At 45.8% G+C, this 22,110-nt stretch overlaps 1 protein-coding gene across 4 annotated transcripts in view; it reads right to left on the bottom strand.

Moving 5' to 3' along the window:
* The window catches only part of LOC137535995 (PH and SEC7 domain-containing protein 1-like), a 492,113-nt gene that overhangs the window by 81,323 nt on the left and 388,680 nt on the right, over positions 1-22,110 (bottom strand). For all 4 annotated transcript variants that reach the window (XR_011024492.1, XM_068257916.1, XM_068257918.1 and 1 more), the window contains exons 12-15: positions 15,612-15,790; positions 5,009-5,079; positions 2,389-2,546; positions 152-296 (exon numbers count right to left, since the gene is read on the bottom strand). Coding sequence is in view for 3 of the 4 variants with exons in the window: in XM_068257916.1 (XP_068114017.1) it covers positions 152-296; positions 2,389-2,546; positions 5,009-5,079; positions 15,612-15,790 (553 nt within the window). In the remaining variant the exon portion in view is untranslated. The remainder of the gene's footprint in view (positions 1-151; positions 297-2,388; positions 2,547-5,008; positions 5,080-15,611; positions 15,791-22,110) is intronic.

Here is a 22,110-nt window from a genome sequence, read left to right as displayed (position 1 = left end):
CCTCAGGTTCACATCAACTTAAGGTAAATAATTATAAGTTTTTATCATGCATAATTTATTTTCTGCCCTTGGACTGACATACAGAACACTTGTTTTGCATGTTTAGCCAGTGACACCAGCACATACATTTCTAGAAGACATGTTTAGGTACCTGTGAGAGGCGGGTTATGGCACTCGGTAGAAGCGGCCGGCTGAATTTCTTGTGAGACCCAATCGCAGCTGGAAATGGAGGAGCAGAAAACATGGCTGCAACCACATTAATGCGGGTGATCCATGAATGCATCTGTTCTGTATTTCTGGTTAAAAAAAAAAAAAGAGAGAGACACAAGTAACTTTCAAAATCCTCTCCTTTCTGTTAAGGCAATCCTGTCTTTGCTTTCCTAAGCTAACATTACATTACATTGTACTAATACCACTACATTTAGTGTGTTCCTACCATTACATTGAAATTCAGAAGGAATGGTAGATGCCTCGTGATATCCTGGGCGAACCCGCCATGTGGCAAGGTGACGTAACGGGTTTTCAGCATATCAGTACTGTATATAATTGTGCCAATATCAATATTAATTTTGGGCGGGATAATTACCATTGCTGGTACTTGGACACACTAAAGGTGCCCACTAATGATGCAACCTTCCAGTCTTACCAAATGTATGCAGCAGAAGGGTAAACTGAGTGACTATCCTTTGGATATTTTAGGTAGTGTCCCTCATATTACATATACTGTAAGTGGTAAGATTGGGCACTAAAGATTGCATCATTAGTGGGCACCTTAACACCACTCATCTGTGTAGAAGTGATGCAATGTATTCCAAGTATGCTAGGAGGCTGTCTGTATGAGGATAAGCAGAGAGTGGAAATAGGAGTTGGGACCATAGATGCCCCCTAATTCTTGCACCTTTTGAAAGAGGTCTTGACTGCTCAATTGTTTTTATATCCAAAGATAAAAGATAGAAGACATTATCAACTAAGCCTTAAGCCAAGTGGGAAGACTTTGAAAATTTGTGGACCACACCCCCCCCCCCCCCAAAAAAAAAAATGGAGCTTTATGTGTACAGCTGTGTGTTGTTTCCCTAACCAATTACTAAAGTGCAAGTGTGTTGAACAAGATGGAACTGATGAAGAGTACACACTGTAGTACATTAAAAAAAAGTTTAACAATGTAGGGGGGCAATTCTAGGAGTATTTAGTGCATGGACTTGCAGGGACAAATACAGTATATACTCGACTAAGCCTAGAAACTTAGGTTTGACTTGTTAAAGTAAATCATAGTGGGTGACTGATACACGGTTCATACCTAAATTTCTGACTTTCAGTCCTGTAAAATGCATTGCGATCTTCTGTGACAATTTGCTCTACTAAACCCTGTCCATTCCCAAAGTACCATCTGCCATTAGTGTTTTGGTCTGCGCTGCTGGTGCTTGAAGCGTCTGACAGCGTAAGTTGAGACAGTCTGCTCAAACAGTATTGTTAAAGTAGCGCTTTGGAGCTCTTAAAGTATTATTACATTTTAAAAGTGCCAAAAGTGCATGGTAAATGCAGGGGACACTTTAGTCTAGAAATGCATCTATATGCTAGAGCTGTGTTTAGGGTTTTATGCACCATGTTATTGCCTATGTGTTTCTGCAGTCACCCTGCACTTTTGGCATTTTTGAATACAACTTTTGATAATGCTGGTTGAGCAGAACTCATATATTGTTTGACTTTCACTTATGCAACCCCTTCTCACTTTTTACACATGCAGCAATATGAGGCACTGTTCTGTTCTTACTGGCTGTGTTAATAGCTGTACTTGTGAGCCACAGGGTCAAATATTTGGGTCAACTTATACACAAAGTCAACTTATATCTGAATATACAAAGTAGGTCTAGGCTCACTATTATGGCTTGCTGGTAGACAATACCGTAATGCCTACTTATGCGCTGGAATACAAAGTGGTGACGATTTACACTCCATGCAGGACACTGCCAGGATCTCCATGCTTTCAGTACAGGCGCAGTCTTTCCGTCCACTGCCTCTCCTGTTGTCAGAAGCCAACACTGCCCTGTTAGGATGTCATGAGTACTTTCTGCATTGCAATTTGAGACTTTCAAGCTATCCAAATGTCTAAGCTTATTTCTAAATGGTGGACTTTATTTGTGCCTATATGTTTTGCCATCAACACTACTTCTACAGGCTTCAGTACATTTAGTGTAGGCTAACGCAGCACAACACCATGTAAACCACATTGATCACTTATTTAACCTTGAGTGATTTGCCAAAATGAAGCCACATGAAGTGGATGGTGAGCCAATGACAGCAGCCCGAGCAGCGAGTTACAGAACTGCTATACATCCTGTGAGAGGTGTGTGAAGCATGGAGAGGATGTTTATTGCAATTAAGACTCACTGAGCTTGAAAAAGGAATACTCTCCAGTCTGCCGTCCGCAGGTAGAAGACATTTGGCCTTTTGTTATAGTCAGACGCTCTAGTAGCCAAAGAATGATGTATGCTGATTGCATTTTTCAAGTCTTCTTCAGAAATAGGCTTTCCTGGTTTATATTCCTCCTAAAATACAGAGAATGTGTGGATTACTGCATATCACCGCACCAAATGTCAGAAGCCCACAGAAAACAGACACTATGCTGTATCAGATTGATGCCGGGAGCTGCTATCCCATCTTCCATTGAATGCTAAGGTCACTTTGATGGTGCTACATTTGTTAGAATGACTCTGGGCGGTGGGAGGGAAGTATGTATGAGAACAGATTACAGAGGTTTTAAAAACAAATGAGAGGCCATAGTTTTAGTTCTTAGTCTGAATTCCCAAACATATTTTATTTATTTAGCAATCAAAATACTGATTTCTTAATAGCGTGATTCCCCGGGAGATGCAATCTCGTCTTTCTCCAAATGGTAACATGACCGCCTTGGCTGGTTCCAAGGGACATGTAATCAGAAGCAGTGCACACAGCATAGAAAACCTCTACCTATCCATGTAAGCATGAGCTAAACAAATCAGGCAAACATGAATAATGTATGCCAGGAAACTCCTTCTCCCTGAATCTTTAGCATACCATCAGAACTTACATAACGAACACCAGTGGTGTAGCCAAGAAGTTGTTTACTCTAAAGCAAGTTTCACAGTGGGCCCCCTCGAGTATACTATACATAACAACTGTATGAGATAGGACACCAAAGCCTGCCCAAGACCACCACAGTGTCAGAGGGATATAAGCAGGGAGGGGAATAGTGATATTGATGACCCCTAGTCAATGCACCTTAGCACCAATGAATCACTTAATGCAGTACATCAGTTTACGAAAGGTCCTTGCTGGGCCCCTCTAGGTAGGAGCCCTGATGCGATTGCAGCCATTCCATCCCATGCCACTGGTTAACATTAAAACTATATGTGACTATTTTTGGTTCAAATCTAAACCTAATGCAGGTGCCCCACAGCTCCATTGAACAATCCACTGCAATAATCACTAAACAGCTGACATTACTAACCACTATTGTTCAGTGCTTACTACTCGTTGTCACTAACCCCTATAAAGTGCAGAGCTCAATATATATTATGATCAGTCTGTGCAAATATAAAATGCTCAGCAGCAGAAAGTTGTAATCATTTGGTGTAACTATGCAATAATAAGCAGCAAACAATTCCAGATAACTCACCCAGAGTTAGCTAAATGGCAAGCCTGCGTAGCCCCACAAAGTTGCACTCCCCCATCTGCAAGGACCCCACGCGTATTGCAGTCAACCACTGCTTTGTCAGACGGAGGAATGCGATGTGCGAGGGGTCCTTGTCAGGGGCGTAACTAGACATCACTGGGCCCCCTGCGAAACTTTGGATGGGGCCCCCCCACCCCCCTCGCTTTCTGCACAGGAAAACTGAGGACCAATGTGTTTTCCCCATGCAGATAAAACACTTAGACATAAAGGAAATGTCAGGCAATCTATGCTACCCCTAGATCTACTTACCCGGGGCTTCCTCCAGCCCCTTGCAGCCGACAAGTCACTCATCACAGCTCTGCTCCCACTACATACATACACACACAGCCATATTATTTTACTACACGAGAGCACATGCTAATGGATGAACAACAATGACATGCTGAACAGAAGATATAGTATCAATGTAACTTTGGCAAAGCATTCAGAATGTCACTGATTGATACAGTTATTACAGGATCTTGGATTCCATGTGAGACAACAAGCTCTCAATGAGGCAGCGACAGTCAGACATCAATCTCCACTCCACTGTGTTGTAAAAGTAATCAGAGCCATAAGGTCATTAGCCTGTGTGTGATAAAAATCTAGGAATCCATTTGGAGTGATTGCTGAAAAGGGAAAGTCTATAACTTTTTTTTTCAAAATGTGACTCCTTTGTTCGTAAGGTTGTACATAAAGTCATCAGAACTTTGCAGCAGTGAGAGACAGATGTTTTTTACGAACCCTAGGGAGCAGGGACAGTGTACAAATTCCAAAGTGTGTATAAGTCCTTATCTGTGTTGTGGACACATGCAGTCAATATAACAATGGTGCGAGAGCAGAATACGTTTTTTCTCTCCATGCCCTTAGCTGCGAATCTCTCTAACTTTTCCCCCCACGGGCCCCCTGTGGCTTCTGGGCCCCCCTGCGGTGGCATCCCTTGCAGGGTCTATTGTAGATGGTGTCCTAGTTGTTTTATGTCACCATGAGCTAATGGGTACTCTGTAACACTTAACTGAACAAGTCCCACCAGTAAGAGCCATATTTATCCATGCATTGCACTGATGAGAAGCAGAAACTCTGAAATAGCTGTGCGCATGTTGGATTAGTTGGCTCTGTAAAGTTAGCGCCATATAGGCACAGTGAGCTTCAGTGGTCCCAAATGTGTGTCTGGCTTTCAGGGACATAAAGGGATGATGTGCATATTGCATCATGGGAGATCTTCCGTGCTCACATAAAGCTGAACAATTGCAAATACCTTCAGTTTTATGAAGTTCATATTCATGAAAACATACATATTAATGGAAATCGTATTACCTTTTGCAGATAAAGGATCATCCCCTTTAATATTCCGTGGAATGTTTTCCAGCCCCTCTTGCCTCTTGGCGCTGTCAAGAATAAATAGAGATTGGAAAGGTTTAGGGACTAATTGACTTTTCTTCATTCTATGTTATTTACCACAGTTCCTGCAGAGTCAGAGTGGAAGCAGCACATAGGTGGCTGCAATCAGTGATCAATGGCCTCCTGTGGATATGTAAAAGGCATTCATTTGTGCACGTTTAATGCACCTTTATACAAAAGAGGAGGGCTTCTTTCAGCTGGAAATAACAAAAAATAATACCACAGTAAAGTGACATACACAGGAAGGAATACATTATGTGTAGTTAAACAATAATAGCATTTATATAACATGACGGCATGTGTAGAGTCTGCTCACTTGTTGATTGAATCAGTATTTCATGTTACATGAGTGTGCGATATTCTCACAGTATATAGAAGTCAGGCATGCACGTCGCTCTGACATATTATACCATGACTAATCAGGTCAGTCTCTCTGCCAACTCTACAAAAAAACAGAGTTGGATCTGCTGTGTGCGGCTGGTAGGGGAGGGCTGGCTTGGCATGTGCAAGCTGGCAGATGAAAAAATAATCAGAAATCTGAAGTTAGTAATGTAAATAGTACGTGTTCTTTTTACAAACAGGAATGTAGTATTAGTCATAGCAGCCATAGCAGCTGCTATGGGGCCATGCAGCATAGAGGGCCCAGGTAGTACTTCATTTATTCACCATTAACTTTCTTGTGTTCCTTCCTCCACCCTCAAACTTTGTCTCAGTGCCCATGAGCTATGTGCAGTGTTGATTGCATGGGAATCTAAATTGCCCATTTAACTCATATCCATGGGGTAGTGGCAGGATGCATTGCTTAAGAGTGCCTCCATCTAAGGGCCACATGAAAGTTTTGCTATGGGGCCTCACGATCTCTAGCTACTCCACTGATTACTAACCGGAGACCATTCACCACTTCAGATCATTTATCACTCTTTTCAATGTCTGCTGTATTAACTTATCGTGGTTCTTCATTCAACCCAGTGACCATAAAAACATATGAAACAAAAGCTTCATCTGTCCTCCATATATATATTTACAGACACTGCATATTCCATTTCCTTTTATTAAAGGGAACCTGAGATGAATGGAAGCAAGAAATGTATACATACCTGGGGCTTCCCTCCAGCCCCCTTCAGGCTAATCGGTCCTTTGTTTTCTTCCTCCCCTCCTAGATCCTCCACTACAGCTCCCGCAAATTTCGCCAGTTGAGGCCAGTTGGCGCAGGTGCAGTCCGGGCGCGTCCGCTCCATCGAGTGGGATTGTTCTGCACTGCACCTGTGCAGTAGTGGGAGCTCAACGGGGAAAGCACGGCCAGGCCGCGCATGCGCACTACATATCTGTCTGGATTACTGGGAGCCGCAGCGGAGGATCCATGCACACAAGACAACACGTTTCACAGATGCTGGCCTGCTTCCAAGGTCAATACAAAAGTGCTTTGAACTGTGTGCATTAGAGAGGCACTCACGTCCGTGGCAAACTGCTCAAGCCACTTTTGTATTGACCTGAGGAAGCGGGCCAGCACCCATGAAACGCATTGGTTTAAGTGCAGTGGCGTAGCAATAGGGGGTGCAGAGGTAGCCACCGCATCGGGGCCCTTTGGCCAGAGGGGCCCCAAAGGGTCCAGCTTCTATAACAGTATTAGCTCTCTATTGGTCCTGTCCTTGTAATAATCACCTCTATAGATCCTTTGAATAGTAATAATCCTTAACACACTGTTCCCCATCCCCTTCTTGCAACTCTGACACTGTGGTTGTCCTTGGAAGGTTTTGGTGCGTCATATCAATTGTTATGTATAGAGTGCTTGAGGGGGCCCCATGTAAAACTTGCACCGGGCCCATGGCTCCTTAGCTACGCCACTGTTTAAGTGCATGAATAAAATGTACTGTACAGTATACTTACCTATTGTGGTGTGTCCTTAAGGAGGTAAGACCTATATATTCCTAGGTGCCTCCAACAGAGTGATTAGTCTAGCCTAACACTTCGGGGTCTTATAGGGAGAACACCAGTATTTCCCATATATCCAAGGAGTGCGACCAACCAGAGCCTGCCTACCTGGAGTACCAATCGGGGACAGTTATTTTCCCGTATGCCTAAACGGTGGTTGCCAACTATTGCAACCCATCTTTGTGAGTATAATGCTGGGCATACACGGTACGTTTTCTACCATGTAATAGAGCCGCTGGCTCGATTCCGGCGCGTCCCTGAGGGTGCCTGGATCGATTCCCGCTCGTCCCCGCAGTCGCTTTCTTAACTTCCGCTCGTTTCTTCTTTTGTCCTGCCCGCCGGTATCGAGCGCGGAATCGATCCGGCGGGATATCGGACACGTCAGAAATTATCAATCAAGCCATCAGCGGCTCGATTACACGGTAGAAAACGTACCGTGTATGCCCAGCATAATACTTACATTTATACAATAGATTAACCTGCACCACACTCCTGTATACAGTCACCGTGAGATAGCCATCTTGTGGGATTGCTGCAGATAGTCCAATTTCCAATGAGATCTTAAAATGTACGACCCACCTCAAATCTGAGGTGGATCATATCTGGTGAGTATTGCAGCAATAGGATTCTATGGTGATGCTCAGAGAGTGGCATTGGTTTTTCACTAGCACTGCGGTGTGATTGAACTTAAGCCTCAGTTTGGACGTTATTACCCTATGTGGAGTTTGATTTTGTATTGCAAATATTGGTGGAGAGTGCTGCAGTGTACATTATAATCATTTAAAAATACTTACATTTAACACACCCTATTTGTACAAATGATACAGCATCGTTGGGCTCTTGGTCTCCTCTTATTTAGAAACTTGAGGAAGCGCTGCCAGTGGCTCTCAGGCCTAAATTACTTTTTGTTCTCTGTTCTTTACACTTATTCTGTAGCACTTATTATTAATCTGACAGTTCTAACTGGTTTTGAAGTATTCTTTTATTCTATTGAAAAGCATACTCTGGAAAGAACCTGCCAGTCTGCATATATGTGCGCACACCGTTCTGGCAGTTGGACAACGCCACTTCCATCCAGGGACTGCGTTTCAAAAGAAAGGAATTTCTAAGAACCCCCCATGAGGATTTGGACTGGTTAGAATGGAATGTGGATGGGATTAGAATGTATTTTGGATTCTAACCCTGTGTTATTATCTAGAAGAATTTCCTTCACCTATATTCTAAATTAGGTAATTTCTCCTAGTGGACGTGGAAGTCCCAAGTTCTCCTAGTGAACGTGGAAGTCCCATAGGAAGGAAGGTCAGGGACTGTGTACAGTAAAGCTGCCTTGTCTGCAAAACATTGCTTGTAAAATATGAGACAGAGCTGGCAGCAGTGGAAGAGTCTTCCTTGGAAGTGCAATGGACCAATAAGTAAAAGCTGTTTCTGGCCAGCTAATAGCGGCCTGGCTCCCATTCATTTGCGTCAGGATGCACACAGCAAAATAGCAAGTGTGTATCTGGGAAATATAGAACATAGAGGTGCAGCACAGGGGCAGGCATGGGGGCACAGCACAGGAGCAGGTATGGTGGTGCAGCACAGGGGCAAGCATGGGGGGCACAGCACAGGGGCAGGCATGGGAGCACAGGGACAAGCGTGGTGGTGCAGCACAGGGGCAGGCGTGGCGGTGCAGCCCAGCGACAGGTGTGGCAGTGCAGCCCAGCGGCAGGCGTAGCAGTGCAGCACAGGGGCAGGCATGAAGGCACAGCACAGGGGCAAACATGGGGCACCGCACAGGGGCAGGTGCAGTACAGGGGCAGGCATGGCGGTGCAGCACAGGGGCAGGCATAGCGGCGCAGCACAGCGGCAGGCATGTCGGCACAGCACAGGAGCAGGCATCGGGGCACAGCACAAGGGCAGGCATGGAGGCACAGCACAGGGGCAGGCATGGAGGCACAGCACAGGGGCAGGCATGGAGGCACAGCACAGGGGCAGGCATGGAGGCACAGCACAGGGGCAGGCATGGAGGCACAGCACAGGGGCAGGCATGGAGGCACAGCACAGGGGCAGGCATGAAGGCACAGTGGCAGGCATGGCGGTGCAGCACAGGGGCAGGCATGGTGGAGCAGTACAGGGGCAGGCATAGGGGCACAGCACAGGGACAGGCATGGGGGGCACAGCACAGGGGCAGGCATGGGAGCACAGGGACAGGCGTGGCAGTGCAGCACAGGGGCAGGCGTGGCAGTGCAGCACAGGGGCAGGCGTGGCGGCGCAGCACAGTGGCAGGCATGGAGGCGCAGCACAGGGGCAGGCATCGGGGCACCGCACAGGCATGGGGGCACAGCACAGGCATGGGGGCACAGCACAGGCATGGGGGCACAGCACGGGGGCAGGCATGTGGGCACAGAACAGGGGCAGGCATGGAGGCACAGCACAGGGGCAGGCATGGGGGCACAGCACAGGGGCAGGCATGGGGGCACAGCACAGGCATGGGGGCACAGCACAGGCATGGGGGCACAGCACGGGGGCAGGCATGTGGGCACAGCACGGGGGCAGGCATGGGGCAGAGGTGGCGGTGCAGCAAAGGGGCAGGCATGGTACCCATGGTGCTGTGGCATCCATGGCACAAACCACACCTGTACCCCACTAGATATGCCGCTGCCACTGGGAAGCCTCTCAAAAGTTATCCAAGCAACATGAATCTCGTATAAAATCTGTTTTTTTTTTGTTTCAAAACTAATTTTATTAACACTTAAGACATGTTAACAGGTGTACACATACAACTGGTTCAATACATTTATAATGCACACAAAATGGTTGCATTGAAGGACAACTTTCAGAAAAAATTTAAAATACATACATATAAAATATTAATTTCTCCCAGAGTAAAATGCACTATCATGTTTTTCTTATGTCGCTGTCAGTAAATTGCACATACATTGGCATGATGATCATCAGATATATCCCTCAATTATCAAATCTGATCAGAGGGGGAATCTATTGATGTCACACACCTGCAGAAATCTGTGGAGCTGCCTTCGCCTGCTGGACCCCCAGGTATCCCACCCATGTGTAATGTGTACACCTGAGCTGTGCAAAGTGTTGCAGGCTCATCTGTCCGCTGGGACGCCTCCTCCTGAGTCCCGCCTGTACCCCCTGACCCTGCAACATGTACTGACATTGCGTACAACCAGTGGCGGCACGGGGTACAGGCGTCCCGTGCGGCAATAAAGAGAGAGAGACACAGGAGGCGTACGCCAATGGACAGGTGAGCCTGCAACTCTGTACAGCCCGGGGGGTACACATGGGGAAACCGGATGGTGGTCCGTTAGGTCCATCAGTTATCTGGAAATCGAATGTCACAACCACCACGCAACTAACCAAACACTTTCCAGTGAGATTTTTCCAGCATGCCAGATCAATTATTAAAATTGATCATTATGATGAAATCTGCCATCTGCCAAATATCGATGACGCAAATCAAGTAATGTGCGGCGCAGCACAGGGGCAGGCACCTTTACAGTAGGTAGTGAAAATCTGACAATGAGTATGTCTATAAAATTCACAAATTGTGTCTTCTATTAAAGATAATTTATCCCTCTCAATTTGAAGGCAGCTAAAATTTTTGTAATGGACAGTCCCCTTACACTGCAGCGTTCTGCAGCCCTGGTAACTGATCATCCACTAGGCTGCACAAGAGAACTCACTGCACAAAGAAGCTATTTTTTTTACTCATTTTCACTGTTTGTTACGAATGCAGTGAAATACCTAAATTTTACAGGCTCATAAAAATACATTAAGTAAGCCATTGATATACAGAGATGGGCTGATTGGACTAAATTTGATTTAATTTCTCTCAACAGGCGTGGAATGTACAGCATTGCTTGCACCATTATGTGTCAAAACAGCCTTAAGGCTAGTTACACACCGGGACGTTGCATTATAGTGGACTTTATGGTCGCATAACGTCCCCTAACGCAACGCCTGCCGGTGTTGGTAGAGGACGTTGAGTGAGCCGCGTTAGGGCAGTGAGAGTGAAACACTCCGCATCACGTGGTACCGCCAGACAACCAGCGGCCACCAGTGCAGTGCATATTGAGTAGCCATGTGCGCGGCTACGTAGCGCGGCCTCTCCCCGCCTCCTCTCCGCCCCAACACTGAGCATGTGCACACAGTCTAACGCGACTTAAGCCGCTGGAACGCTATAGTATGCTGCACGTTCTGAAGAATGTAACGCAACATGGGCAGTGTGAACAGCCCCATTGACTTGGTATTGCTGTGAGTTGGGGAGCGTTACAGGCTGCACTAACGTGCGCCTGTAACGTCCCTGTGTGGAAGCAGCCTAAACGCATACATGAAAAAAAGCACCTGGGAAAAAGGGCGCAAGGTATTTTTGCTAGTAGAATATCACTTTAAGCGATATTCTACTGCTGGATTTCGATAGTAAAATAACAGTAATTTTTACTGATAATTTACCATGGCTAAACCTAACCCTACTCTCACACAGAACCCTCTGTCTACTGATGCACAAGCCTAAGAAACCCTCCCCCCTCCCCGGTGGTGCCTAAACCTAAGACCCCCACTGGTGGTGCCTAACCCAAAGACCCCCTTCCCCCAGTGGTGCCTAACCCCCCCTCCCCCCTCTGCCACAGAGCTATGCAATGGTGCAATATGCATATCTGCAAGCCCCCCCATTATAAAAGTTGCATTTTGCAACAAAGAAGGTACATTTCAGTGCCCGGGGCACCCACATTTTTCTTCTTTGCTGCAAATCACAACTTTTATAATAGGCACCTATAGTGGCACCGTTTTTTCCATAAGGGCTCCTGCGCCCTTTTTTTCTGATCCGAATAAGTATATCCAGCTCCCCCCATGCATCCGCTTCCTGACATCACTCCTGTTTCCTTAGCCCTTGCCTACCCCACTGCTGGATAATGCTGTGTGTGACAGCGTTACTCCTATACTACATTAGGGCTGCCGCTGTATACCGGTATGACAGTATACCATGGTTTGATTGTGCATGGTAATGTTAGCATGCACAATCACGTTTTAACAGTTTTCAGGGGGAGGGCAGGGTGACGTAGCAGCAGGGATGCGACATAGTGCGGGCGCACGAACAACGATGGGGATAAATAAATACTCACTTGCCGGCGGGTCCAGCGTGCGCAAATTACTTACTTCCTACTCCTTCCTGTTCTTGCATTCCATTGCCCTGAAACAGCACCCCCTAGGCGCTGTTACAAGGAGATGGAATGCAAGAACAGAAGAAAGAAGCCAGTACACACATGCAGGACCCGCCAGCAAGTGAGTATTTGTACCCCCCCCCCGCAGCTGTGTCCCACCTCCCCTGGCTCTCTATACTGCGGGCACCTATCCTGGCTACACCTATCCCTGTCTACCTATGCTGCGGCCACCTAATACTGGCTACACCTATCCCTGTCTACCTATGCTGCGGCCACCTATTACTGGCTACACCTATCCCTGTCTACCTATGCTGCAGTCACCTACTACTGGCTACACTTATCCCTGGCTACCTATGCTGCGGCCACGTATTACTGGCTACACCTATCCCTGTATACGTATGCTGCGACCACCTACTACTGGCTACACCTATCCCTGTCTACCTATGCTGCAGCCACCTACTACTGGCTACATCTATCCCTGGCTACCTATGCTGCGGCCACCTACTCCTGGCTACACCTATCGCTGGCTACCTATACTGCGGCCAACTACCACTGGCTACACCTATCCCTGTCTACCTATGCTGCGGCCACCTACTCCTGGCTACACCTATCCCTGGCTACCTATACTTGGCCACCTACCACTGGCTACATCTATCCCTTTCTACCTATGCTGCGGCCACCTACTACTGGCTACATCTATCCCTGGCTACCTATGCTGCGGCCACCTACTCCTGGGTACACCTATCGCTGGCTACCTATACTGCGGCCACCTACCACTGGCTACACCTATCCATGTCTACCTATGCTGCAGCCACCTACTACTGGCTACACCTATCCCTGTCTACCTATGCTGCGGCCACCTACTCCTGGCTACACCTATCCCTGGCTACCTATACTGCGGCCACCTACCACTGGCTACACCTATCCCTGTCTACCTATGCTGCGGCCACCTACTCCTGGCTACACCTATCCCTGGCTACCTATACTGCGGCCACCTACCACTGGCTACACCTATCCCTGTCTACCTATGCTGCGGCCACCTACTCCTGGCTACACCTATCCCTGGCTACCTATACTGCGGCCACCTACCACTGGCTACACCTATCCCTGTCTACCTATGCTGCGGCCACCTACTCCTGGCTACACCTATCCCTGGCTACCTATACTGCGGCCACCTACCACTGGCTACACCTGTCCCTGGCTACCTATGCTGCAGCCACCTACTACTTACTACACCTATTTCTAATGCCACCAGGACTTTTGCAGGAGCAAGGTGAGCCTTTTTACAGTTTACCCGGCACCCAAATCTCCCGGTGTCTTAATCATATGTATGCCGAGGGAGTGGGGCACCCCACACTGGGGAGGATGGGGGGGGGGACACATTATTTCATGTAAGGGGGGGCCAGGTCCAAATAATTGTATAATACCGTATACCGTAATACTGGCATACCATGGTATTTTTTTTTTTAGACGGTTACCATACCGTGGCATTTCATACCATTGCAACGCTACTATGCATTAAAGGTGCCCATTAAGGGTACAATTTTTATGAACAATTCTTTGTTTGAATCGATTTAGTCAACTGGAAAAAAAATGTATACAAAAATGGTCGAATTTATACAACAATGGTACGTTTTTATTCTAGATAAGATCAGATAAGATTATTCAAATCTTCTGGGCAGATCTGTAACCCAGCTTTATGATCGTTTTTGATCTATGATGAGCAACTGGTGATTATTTTATTATTTTCATTTCGAGAAGATTTATCGGATTGAAGCAGAGAATCGTTCATAAATATTGTACCATTAAGGGACACCTTTAGGCTTAGTTCACATTGCAAATTGCAATCGCTTAGACGTTTTAGCCAATTTTGAAGAAAAGTGCGATTTTGCAACATTCCTTCAACCGTTTAAAAAATGGTACAATGTTGCAGTGAGAATACTCACATTGGCACAGAGCTTTGCTGATGGCCGGCGATCAGCAAAATGCTGAAAATCCCCCCAAAATTTGGGGCACTTTTCAAGGGGTTTTCAGCACTTTGCTGATCGCCGGCAATCCGAAAACTGCTGTGTTAGGCCTTGCTCATATTAGGCAATGTGTATGGCAGTGCGTTCGGGATGCAAGCTCACCCGATCACACGCCATCCATGTTGCCATGCGCTGCCCTGCTGATCCCATTCATTACAGTGAATGGGATTAGTAATGTGCTTTGACAAAAATGCGTGCAGCAGTGCGATAGCGCATCATACTGCTGCGCAGCGAGCATAGTCTGAACGTCAGAAGTGCTCTCTATGCACTTCTGATGTTCTTGTTGATAGCATATTATAAGCGGTGCCGATATGCGCATGGCAGCACATATAAGGCTTGATTCACAAAGCGGTGCTAACCTACTTAGCATGTCTAAAGTCTTTAGGCGCGCTAACCAGGGTGCTAAGTAGGTTAGCACCGGTTTTCTCAATTGAAAAATCCGGTGCTAACCTACTTAGCACCCTGGTTAGCACGTCTAAAGACTTTAGACGTGCTAAGTAGGTTAGCACCGCTTTGTGAATCAAGCCCATAGTGTGAACGAGGCCTGGATTTTTTTCATTGCAAGTATTCACAATGCAGCGTTAAGATATGTATAAAATCACAAACGTGCTGCATGCAGCATCTTTTGAGCGCTTGAGATGCATTTCTTGTTGCCCAAAATAAATCATACAGCACAATTGCCCGGCAATTGCGTTTTTCAGTGAGTTTTAAGACCTGTCTTCCTTCAGGAACAGCCTTATCAGTCCGCCGACAGTGCGTACACACGCACTACTGTCTGCTTAAAGTCCGCCCAGCGGGAGGGTCTGACGGACTCGTCGTTGGTTTCTGTAGTGCGTCTGTACGCACCTTAATTCATGAATACAACACATGGACACAGATACAGTGTAAAGTCCCTCCCACTGTATATTGGACAGTTACCATCACTACAGAAGAAGATAACAAGAAAAGAGCTGTAACACACTACAGACAAACTGGGTCCTCTGTTCCTCTAGCAGCTGCCATGTCTGACTGTTACTCAGAGGCGGGACAAGGTCCTCCAGCACCCAAGGCTGAGACACCAAAGTGCGCCCCTCCATCCCTGCCACCCCAGCCGTCACACACTGATTGCTATTAGATTAAGAGGTGCCACAGGGCCCACAACCTCCCCAACACCTTAATATCTAGTTATCTGGCTTGCAGTCACTGCTATGTATCCCCTTTTCTTATTTCTTTCTGCTTCAAACACAATTAAGAATGATAGCTGAATGAATTGTGCGCCCCCTCCTACACTGCGCCCTGAGGCTAGAGCCTCTCCAGCCTATGCCTCGGCCCGGCCCTGCTGTTACTAACCCCCTTAGGAAATAGCAGCAAACAGGTAACAGTAGAAAGTTTCAGTGGTATGCTGTATAAAACACTCACTTTTTTTGCAGTCAGGGTCGGCATGGATTTTGCGCACAAGTACTCCATACTTGTAAGTGGTGATGTTGGGATCTTGAGAAAAGTCCAGAAATGGCTTTCCACAGCTATTGATGCGCTTTATGGATTTGGGGTTTGGATCTGCAAGCTCTGAAAGGGATTTCCTGAGTTCTTCTTCATCTCTGTGGGAAGAAAGAACACCATTCATCATGTACACAAGTGACACCCGAGAAAGACATTTCTGGAGTAAAAGGGCACACGAAGCAAAAACGTTTTGACAGAAAACGAGGCAACTTTGTTCATAACTGATGCAATCCGCCCACAGACAACTTTATAAATTATGGAATATATAGTGTATTTTGCAATTTTTTGGGAAGGGGCAGAATATGAGCTTAGAACAAGCATATTAGTTAGCCTAAATCATATGAAACCCTGTTTATGATGGTCCTTGTATCGCGGCCATTGCACATATATTGAAATACGATTCAACTAGGCTTCTTGAGTAATAGAGAAATTCAACATAGCTCCATAAATCCAGACAAATCAGTTTAGTTTTTTTTTAGATGAATCTAGCAGTTTCTCTTTCAGAAACCATCGCTATAATTTTTTATTAACACCCCCCCTCCCCCCCCCCCCCCCACACACACTTCCTCAGAAAATGCTGCATTTGTACCTCTCATCAACCAGAAAACAGAGCGGAGGCTAAAACATTTACATTTACTTGAAGTTTACTGAACATTACATTCCAGCAAGTCCAATACTTGACAAACCAAGCTCAAATATAGCAGTCTTTTTCAGCACTAATCACTCTAGCTTGCAGCCTAGCACATGGAGCCTGTATGCTTTCCCAGATGTGGCTGCTCTATGCTGGGTTATTTCCCAGGTGAGTAGTCCTCTCAGGGGAAACAGACATACGGTTGTGTGGATTTTGAGCACAGTGAGGAAATAAAATCCTGGAGCAGAACAAATTGGCAGTGCAGATGAGAGAAGTCTAGGGACGTACATACATGGCTTATTTTTTTTTTACAGTATTCGTTGATAAATTATTTAGCTAAGGTATGTCCATTGTAAAATGTATCTTACTCTTATTTACAGTCTAACATTTGTCAGTGATGCCGGCTCAAGGCTCATTGATAAGTGTATAAACAGCAGGGTGTGAATTGACACAAACCAAAAGAGATACTGGTCGGAGTTAGTCAAATAAAATATGGAGGTTGATGTGACTACATGATCTATGAAGGGAACCATAGGATCAGGGGTGTTTCTAGCCTTTTTTCCACTACATGCAAGCAGTCCTGTGTCACACCCCCCCCCCCCCCCCAAAAAAAAAAACAACAACACACACACACTACTGAATATAAACCATGTGCCATATAGGGTGGATGCAAAACACAGGGAGTCGCTGATGTACAAAAAAAAGCCACTGATCGTTGCACATCGCCTTCCTGCACTTCCCCAGCTAAGTGTGTAAATGCAGAGTATAGTGCAGCTGAAGCTGTACTCTCACCTCTCTGCTGGAGTCCAGTGCTGTGCTTCCGCCTGTCCGCTCCCCACTCACCGTAGTGCACAGCATCTCCTACCGCATGTAGCGTGATAACATGAGGGGAGTGAGGTGCCAGAACTAAAGGGAGCAGGTGACAGACAGGATAGTCCCATAGGCAAAGCACTGGAGACTCCAGAGGGAAGGTTAGAGCTTCTGCTGCGCTATACTCTGCCTTTACACACTGGACTGGGGAGCACAGGAAAGGGATGGGAACAGATAACAGAGGACAATGGGATGGAGGGAAGAACAAAGAGGGAAAGAAGGTGGGACAGAGAGAGGCACAAACAAAGAAAGAAGGTGGGACAGAGGGAGGCACACAGAGCCAGATGGTCCACAAGGCACTTAGGCAGGTACCTAGGGCCTGGAGAGAATAAGGCCCAGCTTATGCCAGCTTCCAGCAAATCTTGCCAAAAAAGGTAGGTGGCCATCAAGGGTGAGCCGAAAGTCATTGCTTACCTAGGGCACAATTTCACCTTAATCCTTTTCTAGACGCACAGGGGGGCAGAGATGACAGGGTGGGGGGGAGGTTTGAAGGTTGCACAAGGAGGGCGTGACTTCATTCAGTAGGTGTGGCTTAGTTTGGGCATAGAGCTTAATAAGGGGCATGGCGCCCCCCAGGACACCAGGGCAGTGACTCGGAATGCCTATGCCTAAAACGCCCCTGCATAGGATGCTAAGTGGCATGGAAATTGTTTACGTTTGGAAGTAAATACTTCCAAGCCTCAGCTTACCCCAAACAGTTGATTAGCTTGAAAAGAGGAAGGTAAAGCAATGAATGGGCTCGATTCACAAAGCGGTGATAACCCAGTTAAAGACTTTAGGCGTGATAACCATTTTTATCATGCCTAAACTCAGTTTAGGCATGATAAGTTTAGGCATGATAAGTTTAGATAAGTTTATATCGCGCACAAAGTCCCGCACGCAAAGCAGCGCCAATAAACTCTATGCAAAGTGCACCAGACTTTGCTAGCGCAAAACTTTTGATCAGCTGTGCACTGCGGTGCTAACCCAGTTGGTGCTTAAACTTATCACGCCTAAACTTATCACACCTAAACTTATCATGCCTAAACAGAGTTTAGGCGTGATAAAGGGCTTTTCACTAGCGTGCTAACTGTTCGCACCGCTTTGTGAATCAGGCCCAATATGTCAACACTCCAAAAATCATCTTTTACGTTATTCACCACACAGTCATATTGCATTTATACCGCCAATAGCTCCTGGGCTATGAAGCTTCCATAGTAACCTCCACTGGATCTCCGCTGCAAATTCCAACGGGAAATAGAGCCAAAATGACACTTACTATGACTGTTCCCCTTCTTTTTTTACCCAGTGCAGCAACACCTGACTTCTTCATTAAGCAGCAGGGAAGCAAATCTGAAATGAAACCTACTGTGGCTGGTACTGCACTACTACTCTCTTGACCTCTCCTCTCTGTGATAGGCTGGCTCAGTGGCACAGGTAGAAGCAGAGTACACCTCATGTCACTTTGTAAAGGCAGAAAACTGCCATGACAGTTGTTCAGAAATCAATCAACAAAACCTAGATTTAATGGCCCAAGTAGTCCATTTTTAGACATTTTTCCATGCTACTCTTTTATAACTTCTGCTACCTGTGCTGATAATGTTGGTTTTGTTTTTACACCGGAGGCCCGCTTTAAGGAGATATACAAACAACCACAGATTGGTACAAATGACCACTGTTGTACAATGGCTCCACTTGACCTTTAAAAAGGTCACCTGAAATGATCTCCAACAATCAATTTGGGAGAAAATGGTTTAGCATCTGTAAGGAGCTTCATACTCCTCATTCACCAATAGAGAAGGGGTCAGCCAGTGTCTGCAAATGTATTATTTATTCAAAATGTCTTAGGCTACATTCACAGTGGGGGGAGGGGGGGCTGCGGTTCAGTGTAACGGCTGCATTGTGATGCAGAATATTGCACAGCAATACAACACCCAAGTGAGGTTCACAGTGTGGCCGTGCAGTGCGGTCTAACAGCATACAGTGCGCTACCATAAAACTCCTGCGTTGACAGAAGTATAGTTCTCTTTGACTGGGTTCAAGGCAACACCGGGATAACATACAGTGTGACTTTTACGTTCCATTGTGTAGCGTACTTGCAGGAAATGCAACGCACACCGTGAATGTAGCCTTAACTAAGTGCATTGCTTGCAAAGCTCTAGATGTGTGGCTGCATGTTTGCCATATGATAGCGGTCCTATTTTTCTAAACTTTTGAGTTGTTCAGGAAACCGAAATCAATCTACCACCTTTATCTCTATCAAGAGAGAACTGCTAACCTGATGCCATAAAGATCAATCCCCCTCCGCTCCTACCCCTCAATGGATAAACGTTAGTTCTTTCCTCAATCTCAGTTTTGATCTACATACTGTCCATCATTGCTTTTAAATGCATTGATTGGCTTGCAGGACTCATTAGATTACCAGCAGATTTGATTAAAGTGATGTCTGGCAGAAATTTCCAGCTGACAAAGAGCGGTCTACTGCTTTCCGACTGACAGAGAGCTGTTTACTACTATCCAACAGACAGAGGGCTGTTTACTGCTATCCAACTAAGAGAGAGCTGTCTACTGCTATCCAACTGACAGAGAGCGGTCTACTACTATCCAATTAATGAGCTATCTTCTGCTATTCAACTGACAGCTGTCTACTACTATCCAACTGACATAGCTGTCAAACCATCCAACTGACAGAGAGCTGACAGGTGTTTACTACTACCCAACTGACAGAGAGCTGTCTACTGCAATCCAACAGACAGAGAGCTGTCTACTAGTATCTAACTAACAATGAGCCATCTACTGCTATTCAACTGACAGCTGTCTGCTACTATCCAACTGACAGAGAGCTGTCTACTGCTATCAAACTGACAGAGAGCTGTCTACTGCTATCCAACTGACAGAAAGCTGTCTACTGCTATCCAACTAATAATGAGCCATCTACTGCTATTCAACTGACAGCTTTTTACTACTATCCAACTGACAGAGAGCTGCTTACTACTATCCAACTGACATAGCTGTCAACCATCAACTGACAGAGAGCTGACAGGTGTTTACTACTACCCAACTGACAGAGAGCTGTCTACTGCTATCTAACTGACAGAGAGAGTAATTGCGGGTCCTCTTTAAACGGATATGGTGAAAGTTATATGCTCTGTTAAACCAACACAGGCCTCCAACACATCGTCTCACAATTCAGCATCTATCGCCACAAAACCACACACAATGTGCAAGCTTACTCTCTTGGTCTCCCAATAATTAACTCAACAAAAATGAGCTCTGCTTGCCAAGAAGTATGAAGCATTTAATAACACCATCTGACAAGCTACACACATAGAAGGAAATCAACAACTCTAATCAAGCTGAAATGGAAAAGGCAGTTCAATGCTACAAATATCCCTGCAATTACCCAACAGCTGAATATAGAATGTCACTTCTATCGATGGGGAACACTGAGCCAAAATATGCTTTGTTAGCATTGATTTCTATTTCCACTGACAGACTGACGCTCCTTGTCATATCTGCTGGCACGGCTCTACATTAACCACAACTAAGGATGTATTTTAAACACATGTTTATGTCATGAATGAGACAGCATCTCTAGACAAGCACTCTCTTCTGCTGTTTATGTAAAACATATACCCCTTTGGATATACAGCACCAAAGAATACAAACATGCAAAGGCAACGACAATGTCGCTAGCTGTTACATAACAGTCCATGTTACTCCACTATGAGCCAATACGGTAAGGAAGCCTCAGATTTCTTTCGCCAATATACTATATTTCATTGTTTTTACAACAAAATTGCTTTTTCAAATGAGTTCAAAGAAAAAGATAAGAAAATTAAAGAAAAGTCTATTTATAAAAATTTTACTTCAATTTGGTCCAAGCAGAGCTCAGGGCAAACAACTATATACATAGCATGAGAGGAAATTAGGTGTGTTGACACAATGGGGGAAAAAAGACAGAGGCAACAGGAGTACAATAGCATAGTATGTTGTGATTAGAGGGGATAAATGTAAATAGACAAAAACTACTCACAAAGGTGGGTTGCAACAGGGGCGGTTGCTTAAAGCAAGTGGAGATATTAAACCCGATTCCACTCGGGGTGTCCAACCTGGAATGGATGCGGTCGCTCTCTCTGGTAAAAAGGACTGGCTTACACAGTGGTGTTCCCCATCTGAGACCAAGAGGGTCCCCTCCAGCCTTGAAGGGGTGGGGGGGATAGTATGCACAAAAGGGTAAAGAGGCGCCCAGGTGTAGATAAAATTAGGTTAAAAAGACAAAAAAACATGAAAGATGAGGTGGCTTACCTCAATAATGTCAGTCTCGTAAGAGAAAAGGTCTCTTTATCAGAGGCATCACATTCCCTGGGTCTGAGCCCACTACCTCAAGCCAATAAAAGTGCCAAAGGGTGAAGCAGCCGAAAGCATTGAGTGCCTCTCAAAGACTGTCGTTATTGAGGTAAGCCACCACACTTGGGTGCCTCTTTACCCCTTTGTAAATGCATTCCATAGTTGAAATTCAGGATGGTCAATTAGATGCAAATAATTCCAAGTTGATGCAGGATTATGCAAATTATGTGTGCAAATTTATGCAATTGAAAATGGACTGATCTATTACCAAACATGCATAATCCTGCATCAACTTGTATTTGCATCTCATTTACCATCCCTAGTTGAAATAAATATTAATGAGCGGATTTGCTTATGCATTATTTTGCTCAGCTACACCCCTGCCACTCTAATGCAGATTTGCAGCTTCCTGAGTCACTTACCAGTAGAGGTACACATGGCCGGGCCGAGGCAGAGGAAAGAGAGGCTCCAGCCTCAGGGCGCAGTGTAGGAGGGGGTGCACAACTCACTCAGCTATCATTCCCCTATTGTGTTTGAAGCAGAGAGAAATAACAAAAGGGGATACATGGCAGTGACTACAAGCCAGAT

Source organism: Hyperolius riggenbachi, chromosome 10 (assembly GCF_040937935.1).
Source record: "Hyperolius riggenbachi isolate aHypRig1 chromosome 10, aHypRig1.pri, whole genome shotgun sequence".
NCBI lineage: Eukaryota > Metazoa > Chordata > Amphibia > Anura > Hyperoliidae > Hyperolius > Hyperolius riggenbachi.
This window is presented reverse-complemented; position numbering and strand designations above follow the sequence as displayed.